At 36.8% G+C, this 13901-nt stretch overlaps 1 protein-coding gene across 1 annotated transcript; it reads left to right on the top strand.

The window, feature by feature from the left end:
- Positions 1 to 9083: 9083 nt before the first annotated feature.
- On the top strand, positions 9084 to 11223 carry PTF1A (pancreas associated transcription factor 1a). The gene is made up of 2 exons (XM_072154162.1): positions 9084 to 9745; positions 10796 to 11223. The coding sequence occupies exons 1-2, from the start codon at positions 9142 to 9144 to the stop codon at positions 10999 to 11001; spliced, it is 810 nt and encodes a 269-aa protein (XP_072010263.1). The 5' UTR covers positions 9084 to 9141; the 3' UTR covers positions 11002 to 11223.
- The last annotated feature ends 2678 nt before the right edge of the window (positions 11224 to 13901 follow it).

The raw sequence follows: 13901 nt of genomic DNA, 5'->3' as shown, positions 1-13901 counted from the left end.
TACTGCTGCCGATACTTTACAGATATGATGGGACTTCACACTCACCTGCAATCTACACTATGCGTTTGGTTAAGTAAAAAATGTATACATAAAGAATGGAAACAATTTCAGTCCTTAATGTCCATAAGTTTTTATTTTATATTATACTCTGACTCCTCTTGGCTCAGGTTTGCAGGCACGATGTGGCTTGAAGTCCCTTCATGTCCCTCATTTCCACTCTACATTTGTAAATGAGTCACGAATCTTATCTCTAAAGTTGTTTAGCTATTTACACCCTAAACTTTCCAATTATGTTATGATCTCCTTCTGCCTATGCTTTGCAAGCATGATGGGACTTGCAGTCCCGACACCTCTATAATCCATGGGCGCTTTTTGTTATGTATTTAATAACACGTAAGTATATCTAAGAAGATCAAAAGAATATACACATCATGCATTTCAATTTGATATATAAATATATATATATATATATATATATATATATATATATATATATATATATATATTTATATTGAAAAGTCTCAGCTTTGCAAGCATAATGTGGCTTGTAGTGCAAACATTGCAGCCCGAAATCTTAGCCCCCTCCTATATTTGCCTTGTAGCATGCTGTGACTTGTAGTCCAACCTGCTTTTTATAAGTTTATTTTTTCATTCCTGCTTATGCTTTACAGACATAATGGGTCCTGTAGTCACTGCACTTCTACACTCTCCACTGTGCATGTGCCTATGTACACTAAAATGTATCTGAAGGACAAATAAATGTATTACTAAAGAAGGGAAAAAATGTCATTAAAAAAAAAAAAATATATATATATATATATATATTGCCTCCAGCATGCTGAGACTTGTAGTCCCTACTCATTTATATTCTACACTGTTATAAAATCTTATCCTTAAACCTCTACAACCATTGCAGACCCTGAACCTTCTGTTTAGATGTGCATTATTCCATGTCCCCTCCTCACTGTGCCTCGCAGCATGCTGAGACTTGTAGTCCCACTCTCCCAGCTTAGCTCTGCACTCGCTGGAGAGGGCTGCATTGTGTTAGCAGGGCTATGTACCACCACACTGTGGCTTATGCCTGTGTATTGCTGGTTCCCAGCCTGTGTATACAAGACCTGTGGGTTATCTCCTGCTTGCTGAGCAGGTGTCTAACGTGAGCCCTGTTGTGTAGTAAAAGCAAACTAACAGCAAGCTGAGAAAAGAGCAATAAAGAGACTTGTCAGTGACCCCTGGGAGAATAAAGCCAGGACCCCCCTCTTCTCTTCCAGGCATGCTCCCCTATAAATCTATGCCATTCACTAAGTCAGAGATTACCTGTTCCCCTTGTAAAGTGCATGAAAACCGTCCATAAGTGACCATATCATTGGATTTGCCAGACAATCTGCACAGCGATTGCTCCCCATTTATTATGCTCATTGAGCATTTTGCTTTAATTGTGTGAGATGGTGAAAGGGAAGCTTAGCCCCCTCCTGGCTGCAGGGCGCACAAGTGGTGAGATTCCCATGTATTGCCTCATGGAGCAGAGACCCAGGTACTGGCCCATCCCTCACTGCCAGCCCCATTCACTCATGGCCATCCTTGCAGGTGTCGCTTTGGGAGCCTCATTAAGTCATTGCTGTTGACTTCTTAGTGTTCACTTCCTCACCCCAGAGTGCTCCTAATTGTTCTACACTAGAAAGACTTTGGCTTACAGGGGGGAAGAAGCATTCACTATGTAGACAGAGGGCACCTCCAGCCCAGATCCCTAGGGGGAGACATTGATGCCAACATTGTGCTGTGACATGAGCCAGGCACCGGGCATGGATGGGAAAGAGAGCACTACCAACACAGGGAAGCTGACCATAGATAGATAGATGGAAAGATAGATAGATAGATTATAAATGGACAGATATGAGAAAGATAGATATAAAGATGAATAGATAGAGGGAGAGATATAACATAGATGAATAGATAGTAGAGGATTTATACATAAAAAGATAGATGAAAGATAGGATAGATAGGATAAGGTAGAATATAAATGGATAGATAGATAGATAGATAGATAGATAGATAGATAGATAGATAGATAGATAACTGTAGGGAAGAGGCAGCACTCCAAGGTACTTGGAAACGGGTGATGCTTTATTCCATGTGCAACGTGTAGATAGATAGATAGATAGATATGAGATAGATAGATAGATAGATAGATAGATAGATAGATAGATAGATAGATAGATAATAGATAATAGATAGATAGATAGATAGATAGATAGATAGATATGAGATAGATAGATAGATAGATAGATAGATAGATAGATAGATAGATAGATATGAGATAGATAGATAGATAGATAGATAGATAGATAGATAGATAGATAGGAGATAGATAGGAGATAGATAGATAGATAGATAGATAGATAGATAGATAGATAGATAGATGATAGATGGATATTAGATAGATAGATAGATAGATAGATAGATAGATAGATAGATAGATGATAGATGGATATTAGATAGATAGATAGATAGATATGAGATAGATAGATAGATAGATAGATTACGAAAAGAGTTGATAAATGATGAAAGGTAGATACATATTATGAGATACAGAGATAGGTGATCAATAAATACATATGAGATGACAAAGTGAAAATATATGATATAGAAAGAAGAGTAACTATGACACAGATAGATAGATAGATAGATAGCAAAGAGATAGATGGATAGATAGATGGATAGATAGATGGATAGATGAATGGATAGATGGATAGATAGATAGATAGATAGATAGATAGATAGATATACCATATATATGAAAAAGTACTGAGAAAGTAAAACATATATGGATGGATAGATATAAGATAAATGGATAGATACAGATGATGGACAGATATGAGAGCGATAGATAGATAGATAGATAGATAGATAGATAGATAGATGAATAAATATCTGATGGACAGATATGAGATATATGGATAGATAGAGGATTGATAAAGAAAAAGATATATAGGAAAGATTATATATATAGAAAGATAAATAGATATGAGATAGATGAACGCACTAAATAAAAGAAATAAGACAGCTAGATAAGCAGATGTATACGTAGATGCAGTAGTTGGATGTAAGTTACGTAGATGATAGCTTTCTATATTTTCTGTGTTTATATACAAGGATATACCTGGTAGATGATGAATAGATAATGCAGCTATATTTCACATAAAAAAGCAGGGAAGAAAAAAAAGAGAGTAAGAAAGAAAGACATGTTTTCGATTCTATTACTTTTCAGTATTGGTCTAGGACTGAAGGATATAGAAATATAAATAAAAATAAATATATATGGACTTTTCTACACTATTCTCTTGCTAGAATTTTCTTGGAGACAGAACTAGATAGAAATTAGAAAAGAAATAAAAAGAATATGTAATATGGTTATCACTTTACTTCCTACTTATAAATATATAGATGATAGGTAGATAAAAATGAAGAATAATGGAGAAAAATATTTAAGCCAAATGATAGCTACTTAGCTAGATATTATTTCAATGAATAAATAGAGAATATATAGCGATGATACAGATAGACGATAGATAACAGATAGATAGATAGATAGATAGATAGATAGATAGATAGATAGATATGAGATAGATAGATAGATAGATAGATAGATAGATAGATAGATAGATATGAGATAGATAGATAGATAGATAGATAGATTGATAGCAGATAGATATGAGATAGATAGATATGAGATAGATAGATAGATAGATAGATAGATAGATAGATAGATAGATAGATATGAGATAGATAATAGAAATATATTACATGGACAGATAGAGAATATATATAAAGGAGCTAAGTAACTAGATAATAAATAGGAGATAAATAAATAAATATGAGCCTGATATTAAATAGATGTCAGATAGATCATATATAGATAGATAGATAGGAGATAGATAGATATGAGATAGCTAGATATGAGATAGAGAGATAGATAGATATGAGATAGATAAATATGAGATAGATAGATAGATAGATAGATAGATAGATAGATAGATAGATAGATAGATATGAGATAGAGAGATAGATAGATATGAGATAGATAGATATGAGATAGATAGATAGATAGATAGATAGATAGATAGATAGATAGATAGATATGAGATAGAGAGATAGATAGATAGATAGATAGATAGATAGATAGATAGATAGGAGATAGAAAGATAGATAGATAGATTGATAGATATTAGATAGGTAGATAGATAGATAGATAGATAGATAGATAGATCGATAGATAGATAGATAGATAGATAGATAGATAGATAGATAGATAGATAGTTAGATAGATACATACATACATAGATAAATAGATAGATGGACAGATAGATAGATAGATAGATAGATAGATAGATAGATGGACAGATAGATAGATAGATAGATAGATAGATAGATAGATAGATAGATAGATAGATAGATAGATAGATAGATAGATAGATAGATAGTAGTAGTGGGGGTGACAGGTGACATGCTGTGCAGGGCAGGCTTGTCTTCCCATCATGTACTGGGGGCTGTGGATGATGGGGGTGGTCGCCATGTTGAGCTGTCAGGAGGCAGCAGATCGATGTCCCCTCTCTTGTTCCCGGGGCCGGGGCGGAGGGGGGAGCGGAGCACAAGTGTTGGGATTCCCATGGACGGGCCGGCTCTGCAGCTTGCGCTGGCACCCAGCACCCTGGCGGGGGGCGCCCACACTGACCTCTCCCATCTCCACATGAAAGGGGCGCGTTATGGCGCATTACCAGTACCGCACAGGTACCAGCTCCATGTGTACAGCCGCCAGGGCTGCAGGTGCCTCAGATGGGGCAATAGTGACATCCGGGGGGAGGACATGTACCCCACATACTGATCACTACCCCACATGCATCATTTACATATACATCCTAATATCTCATTATTGCCCTAAATAACCCGCAGGAGTGGAGTGCTAGCTCCTGGGGCAAGGCTGGGAAAGCAGTGAAGTGGTGGCCGCTTATTATCGGGTCTGTGTGTCCCCCCGGGCTATAGGGGTCACATATTGATATTCTGTTATCTACAATGAGCAGAAAGATAGACGGGGGTAGTAATACTGGAGACTCAACCTCAGCCTGTCTATATCTATCTATTATCTATTTAACCTATCTAACATATATCTATACACCTGCCTATCTATCCAGACATCTATATACCTGTCTATATGTCCATTATCTAGCCGTCTACCTACCTACCTATATATTATCTATATATCCATCTATTTTCTAGCCTCTATTTATATGTTCATATCTTAGATATCTAATATGAATCTATCTTATATCTATCTATTTGTCATATGTCCAACATATATATATATATATATATATATATATATATATATATAATCTTTCTATCTACCTTATCCATCTTATAATATCTTTACATTTATCTGTCGGCCCTTCATCTTCTTTGTCTAATTATCATTTACATTCATACCTTTCCATTTACGATCTATCTCATGGCATCTATACATTAATCTATCTGCTGATATCTATCTCTACCATATACTGTATATGATATTATCTATCTATATCTATCTATCTATCTATCTATCTATCTATCTATCTATCTATCTATCTATCTCATATCTATCTATCTATCTATCTATCTATCTATCTATCTTGCTGTATACATTTGGAACCCATTAATATATATATAATGCCTCAGGTTGTGGAATTGCCAGGTTAAATATCTATTAACATAGCTTATCTATGAATATCTATGTGAATGACTTTGGTGACTTTGATGACTTTGGTGCTTTGGTTTTATACAACCTGTGGCCCCCAAATTCCTCCATTTAATGTCGTACACATAAGCAACCATCACTAACTATTCTAATCCTGATCTCATCACCCTCATTATCTACATGTCTCTATCTATCTATCTATCTATCTATCTATCTATCTATCTATCTATCATCTATCTATCTATCTATCTATCTATCTATCTATCTCATATCTATCTATCTATCTATCTATCTATCTATCTATCTATCTGTCTATCTATCTATCTATCTATCTATCTATCTATCTATCTATCTATCTTCTATCTCCTATCTATGTATTTACCTAGAAAAAAGAAAAAAAGTATTTTTGCAGCACAGTGTGAATAAGCCCTAATTTGGGGAGAGGGGTGCAAAACAAGGCTTCAAAGTCCAGGTACACGACTTACATACATATCCAACAAAAATGAAGCAGCAGGGAGTGCTGCTTCATTTTTGTTGGATATTTATTTACCTATCTATATCATATTTATCTATCTATCTGTCTCTCTACCAGTTTCATCCTCTTATATACATATATATATTCCATGTTCAGCTGATTCACACCTCTGCCTCCTATGACATCAGGAATGGCTCCAGCAAGGTCATACACATAATCATTAATAAAGAGTAAACTGATGACTTACAGTAACAGCCTACAGCAGGAGCAGGGTGTACAGATAATTGCAAAAATATTTGAATAACAAAATATTTTTGTAAAAATATGATTTTATTATACTTAAAAATATATGTGTATTTATTTGTTATGCCTCAATCAGATTAACAATGTTAGTAATAATAATACCAATGTCCAAGGAATAGGTAGAATAACTAACACAATACAATACATTGATAGATATGAGATAGATGAATAGATATATAGATAGATATGACATTCATATGGTATACAGTATTCCGTGTGCTATCTTGCACTGTTTAGACATATGCAAATATTCATATAAAAAGTAATTGTCGCTCCTCTCCTATATTTGTATGTCCTCTTATCTTGTAGGTGTTGTGACAGTCCCTGTCTGGCGCGCATAGGGTTAATCACAGTGACACCTAGCAGTAGCAGAGCCCCTCCAAGACAGAGGTCACCTCCACTAGATAATTTCCTTGTCACAGGGGCTCCTGCTGCCCACATCCCCAGCCCTGACTGCACCACACTCTGCACTTGTTGATTGATGAGGACCCTGGACCCTTTATCTCATCCACTGAAGATGGTGACAATCATTAGGGTCAATTGTGTACAAATCCCAGATAGATGACAGGGAGGAGACTAATAAGGTGGTCCCAGCATTGCAGTTAATTGGGGGTCATCATGTCTGTACATCCCTCATTATACCTTATTACATGGATGGAGGGGCTGCAATAGTGACCACTGAATAATGATATTGAATAATGGGCTAGAGGAGGGTCTAGTCGTGGGTATCTGTCTATCTATCTATCTATCTATCTATCTATCTATCTATCTATCTATCGATCTATCTATCTATCTATAGTATCTATCTATGTATAGTATCTATCTATCATCTATCTACAAGTCATCTATCTATCTATCTATCTATCTATCTATCTATCACATATCTATCCATCTATATATCATCTATTTCTCACCTATCTATCTATCTATCTATCTATCTACCTATATGTCTACCCCTTTATTATCTACCCCTGCCGGATTATAGCAGTGTGTACATATTCCACATATATGGAACTAACTGCTTCTCTACTACAAAACTGTAATATTCCACTGTTCCCACTATATCATATCCAACGTCAAATATCACTAATGGAACAAGCAAAATAAACTACACCATGGACGAGAAATCATAACGTAGTTAGAGTGGGAGATATATTTGGGGAAAGGGAGATTAATCTTTAATGTGGGAAAATTCTACGGATCATCCCATAATCCGTGTGAGTAGATTAAGTAATTCTCCAGAATGTTAGAGGAGGTAACATTATGGTTTATTATAGGATGTGTCTATATGCCCATCTGTTACCTTTCCCTCTCCTCCATTCATCTATTTATTTACCTTATATATGTACCTTATATATGTATATATATATGTATACATATATATATGTATACATATATATATATATATGTATAGAAAATATATATATATGCTCGATATATCATATATCTATCACCTTATCTATTTCATCTAATATATATATATATATATATATATATATATATATATATATATATATAAAATCTATGTCTATCTTTCTAGTTACCTCTAATATGTATCTCTTTCAATATATAACCAATATAATTTACTATTAATTATAGCAATAATATTAAGTAATGTTTAACCATAACAATCAAACAGAATACAGAATATTTTATTTGTCCTTGATATACATATATATTTATATATACACACATATTGATATATACTATAGGCTTCAATTACCCTGTATAGATTATTAAACTATCCAGTCACTATATATATATATATATATATATATATATATATAAAACTTTCTGCATATCCTGACTTCAAGAGGCTCCAAACCATTCTCCTTTATTCTATAGCGTTTGTCTTAGGATAGTGCAGTAGACAGTATAAGTGCTATGTATCATATGAATATATATATATATATATATATATATATATATATATATTCAATTTATTTTGATTGTAATCGATTATTGACACTATCACATATGGGAACTACCGTATTAATACTCATTAGTCCGATGTAAATACTTTGTATATTATTTACAATTACTGGATACTTTGTCTTCCTGTTAATTATTGTTTATGTCTGGGTATAAAACTTCTGCGTGTTCAGTAACTTTTATAGAGGGGTTTTAGCTCCCTGCTCACATCTTGAGGCTCTTGCTATGTTCTCCTGGGGGGTTACATGGAGTCATAGTGGACAATACCATAAAGTGGGACCCTATCCAGAAGCTACTGGTGCCTGCAGTCCAGAGCCTTTCTCTGGTGACAATGTGATCCGTGCAGTCCCAGTGTGGCCATTGTGCTCCCTACAAGTAGTCACTGGCTGTTTTCTTTCCTCTTGACCTCCTCCTCTTCTGCTGGGATGAGATACAAGGCTGAGAGCAGCTGGGAGTCCGGGCAGATACCTGTGTCTATGAGTGGGTGGGTGGTTGAGGAGGGGGTGTGGGTGGGTACATGTAGTAGGTGTCTAAATGACCAGGGAGGAGGGGGGGTGCCTACTCTGTGATTGGTCCAGGGTTTGGGGTATAGGCACGCGCCTGGCCATGTCCTATAAGACTCCTCGCGTGTCTCCTCTGTAGACCAACAAGTCCTGAACCTTCAGAGGGACACCAGGGACCAGACCACTGCTGTGCAACCATGGACACAGTGCTGGAACACTTCACAGGCCTGGAGTCCTTTCCTTCCCCTTACTTTGATGAAGAAGACTTCTTCACCGACCAGTCTTCCAGGGACCACTTAGATGCAGATGACTTCTTGGAAGATGATGTGGACTTCTTGACTGGTCAGATCCAGGAGTACTATAAGGACAGCAGGATACTCCATGGAGAAGACTACTGTGATGCTGGCAACTTCTCCTTCTCCTCCTCCTCCTCTGGTGGTTTCCCCTATGACTGTGGGGATGGAGGCTGTGACTTGTCTCCCGGAATGAAGGGGGGCAGCTCTGCTGCCAAAAGGAGGAGAAGGATCAGATCTGAGATGGAGATGCAGCAGCTGAGACAAGCAGCCAATGTCAGGGAGCGCAGGAGGATGCAGTCCATCAATGATGCCTTTGAGGGCTTGAGGTCTCACATCCCAACCCTTCCCTATGAGAAGAGACTTTCCAAGGTGGACACCCTGCGCCTGGCCATAGGTTACATCAACTTTCTGAGCGAGCTGGTGCAGTCAGATCTACCACTGAGAAACTCCAACACTGAGAGCAACCTGCAGCCCAAGAAGGTCATCATCTGTCACAGAGGAACAAGTAAGTAGCAGAACTGAGGAGAACATGCAACCAGTGGCTTCAACCAACACTGGAACTGCAAATCCTAAGCTAGAAGTCCCTTCACCAATACTTGTAACAACCAGATCTTCACTAACTTGCCACAAACTGCTTAATAATTACAAGAAATCCTTATAATATAATATGTAATTCCCCTCTTTATGTACCTAGTGCAATGCATATATTTAACATTTGGGATTGCTGAGACCTGTAGTTTCTCAGCTTTGACAGGTTGTTGTAGATCAATCTTATATAAGGTTATGTATATAAACTATTGACATATAAGTAATGTACATAGATATATAGTAATATAGGAGATAAGCAGTAGGTAAATGAGGTCTGAAGAATATAAAGTTACATAGACTATAGGTTTCATGAAAGATAAAGATAATTAGGCTATAAGTTGTTTAGAACAAATATGTATATAGGACATACGGGAATATATAATGTACAGTTTGATGGGTAAAGAAAATAATGGCTATGAAGTATTAAACCTATATTAGTTGTCAGATACCTAAACTATAAGTATATATTATATAAAAGGTATGGTGAATATAGAACATATAAGTTATGGGAGTACAGTACATGCTATGGGCTATATAGAACATATAGAAAGTATGTATGATAGAAGGTAAATAGAATATATATAGACTAAATAAATAAGTTAAGTATGAGGAATATAGATCCTATAGGTTATGCTGACTAAGTTATATAGAGCATATATGTTATGGGTATGTATGATATACTCACCATAGAGCATATAAGTTATGTGTACAGTACATCATGCATGGGTTAGAGCATAAACTATAATGCATCAGTATGTAAGATATAAGTTAAATTATTATGACCTAAATAGAACATCCTATTTGGTATATAAGTTATATGTAGTGTATAGACTGTAGAGTATAAACCCCAGAGGTATGTGCCATATACAGGCTATGTGTGGTATATATGACACATAAATAGAACCCATAGACACCAATGGGATTATTAGGCTTCAGTAACTAATGTGATTTTGTCTTCTCCTCCCAGGGTCTCCCTCTCCCAGTGACCCAGATTATGGGCTCCCCCCTCTGGCAGGTCATTCCCTCTCCTGGACTGATGAAAAGCAGCTCAGGGACCAGAACATTGTCAGAACTGCAAAAGTGTGGACCCCTGAAGACCCCAGGAAATTAAGCAAATCATCACTGAATGACATTGAGAATGAGCCCCCCCTGACTATGTGCCTGGACATTTAATATATATCTGCACTTCCTACCCCCCTGTACATAGTGACTGTATATACCCCTGTACATAACAGATAATGTGCAATGTAATTTATAAGATCTGTACAATGAAGTGGCAATCATCTCTATATTTATATATTTATTATCATTGAATCACATGGACTGGGAAATTACTGGATAATTTATATTTAATTTAATGTGATAAATATGCAAAAAGCACAAGGTGCCGATCATTCTGGGAAAATGACTCTAATTTATTTTTTGATATTTGTTTCTTATTGAATAAATATGTTTTTTTAAATGATATTCTGTCATGTGCTGAAAACTTCACTATATGACTGCACTGGAGTATATACTAGACAGATAGATATTAGATATATTGATAGGTATATAGATAGATATGAGATAGATAAATAGATATGAGATAGATAGATAGATAGATAGATAGATATGAGATAGATAGATAGATAGATAGATAGATAGATAGATAGATAGATGATAGATAGATAGATAGATAGATAGATAGATGATAGATATATATATGAGATATATAGATAGATAGTTCATATGTAATTCTATAGATAGATATGAGATAGATAGATACAGTAGATATATAGATAGATATGTATGAGATAGATAGATAGATAGTTCATATGTAATTCTATATATAGATATGAGATAGATATTCAATATTCTAGATGGTTCATGAAAGGTGAAGCTGTGAGTAAAAGTTATGTGGTTTACAAAACCCATTTAAGGGTATTCTACACTAATAGATGGGACCCTTATTTTGTGTATATATCTATGTATTGGGTATAGGGAATTTCTACAAGGAGCTTCCCTCAGATATCCAAATAATCGATGTATTATCGAGATAGTACATTGAGATAATTGGAAAATGTGTAATTCTTCATTTCACCTGTGGTGGCGCTGCAGTGATATTAGACACTATTTGCTGACCAGGTCCTTATGGGAGATATAAAGGTGAGACTTATACTTCTCCTTCCTGCTGGATCTTTCACTTGCCCTGTACATTGAATGACAATGCCAGCAAGCAGAGATCTTAGAACTCATGGTGGCAGCTGTGGACGTCACTTGAGATATTGGAGAAATTGCACAGAACATGAGAGGTTATTGTGTAAGATTGAATATGTAACTTATTGACCTTGTGCCTGATAAGGAGCAGCCCGGGGTTTTTAGGTTGTTAGGTGCATAGAAAGTTTTGTAGAGAAACATTAATGTAGAAGCTGTTCTATAAATATAAGATGTGATAGTTATTTTGGGTAGTTCATATTACAGCTCCTACAAGTCTGCAATCACTTCCTACATCTGGTGCTAGAATCAGCTTCTTGGGGAATGGAGGATGTGTCCCTTTGACTGCTTTCAATTTGTGGTTTTAGGACCTTTGGAGGACCTTCAAAGGTCCTGTAATGGCTGTACACGTGAATTAAGAGCAGGAACAGATGTATGAGGATTTCATGGCTGAAGGTCCTTCTCAATGTAAAATTTGGTGGGTGGTTTGGGTGGTCGTGGGCTCCGTAGGCGTCTTGGGTCATGAGCTAACCAAAACCTCCTGTATTATAATCCACTACTGAGTTCATCCAATATCTATTGGTCCTCCAAACTCTCATCCAAAAGCAGATGCAGAGAAAGATCCAGCCAGCTCATGTGTATGGAAGGTCAGAGTAGATACCAGTAGGGACCAGTAGGGATCTACTTAGTGAAGTGTAATTGGGCGTCATGCTCTATTGTAGTCAGGTAACAAACTTTTCTACCTTTTAGATATACATACACAATCCATAATATGGAACACATATATCAGATTGGTGGGGTGCGGCAGTCGGGACCCCTTGCTGATCACCTGTTTCAGGCACAGAGAACATAGTGTGAATGGGAGCCAAGCTGCAGTTCCTGACATTGGCCACTATACAGACACACAGCGGCCAAAAACAAGATATCATCACATGTAGAGAGAAAAACTTGGAGTGGAAAAATTCATATATTTACTGCCAAATTTTCTAGAAATTGTCCACATGTCCAGCTGGAAAACAAGGAAAATAAAAAAAACACCAGTATGAGGCAACTCTATACATGCCGACCATCAACCCCACTACACAGGGCGATCTGGATAAAATTTAGATGGCGAAGATGTTAGGATAGATCAGATTGAGGTATACAAGGGCAGTCAATGCTTTCCAATCTGCAGCATGTTATAAAGCAGGAGGATCTGAGCAGATTGTAAACAGTGTCCTATCTGCAGGCAGCATGTTATAGAGCAGGAGGAGCTGAGCAGATTGTACATAGTGTCCTATCTGCAGGCAACATGTTATAGAGCAGGAGGAGCAGAGCAGATTGTACATAGTGTCCTATCTGCAGGCAACATGTTATAGAGCAGGAGGAGCAGAGCAGATTGTACATAGTGTCCTACCTGCAGGCAGCATGTTATAGAGCAGGAGGAGCTGAGCAGATTGTACATAGTGTCCTATCTGCAGGCAGCATGTTATAGAGCAGGGGGAGCTGAGCAGGTTGTACATAGTGTCCCATCTGCAGGCAGCATGTTATAGAGCAGGAGGAGCTGAGCAGATTGTACATAGTGTTCTATCTTCAGGCAACATGTTATAGAGCAAAAGGAGCTGAGCAGATTGTACATAAGTGTCCTATCTACAGGCAGCATGTTATAGAGCAGGAGGAGCTGAGCAGATTGTACATAGTGTCCTACCTGCAGGCAGCATGTTATAGAGCAGGAGGAGCTGAGCAGATTGTACATAGTGTCCTATCTACAGGCAGCATGTTATAGAGCCGGAGGAGTTGAGCGGATTATACATAGGGGCTTATTTACTAATGGTCAGGGGATGCACTTTTGGGGTTTTCGCGTTTTGAGCCAATGGGGGATATTTATCATATGCTGGTGC

This window comes from Engystomops pustulosus, chromosome 5 (assembly GCF_040894005.1).
Source record: "Engystomops pustulosus chromosome 5, aEngPut4.maternal, whole genome shotgun sequence".
NCBI classification, from domain to species: Eukaryota; Metazoa; Chordata; class Amphibia; order Anura; family Leptodactylidae; genus Engystomops; species Engystomops pustulosus.
Note: the sequence above shows the minus strand (reverse complement) of the source record. Positions and strands in the feature narration are given on the sequence as shown.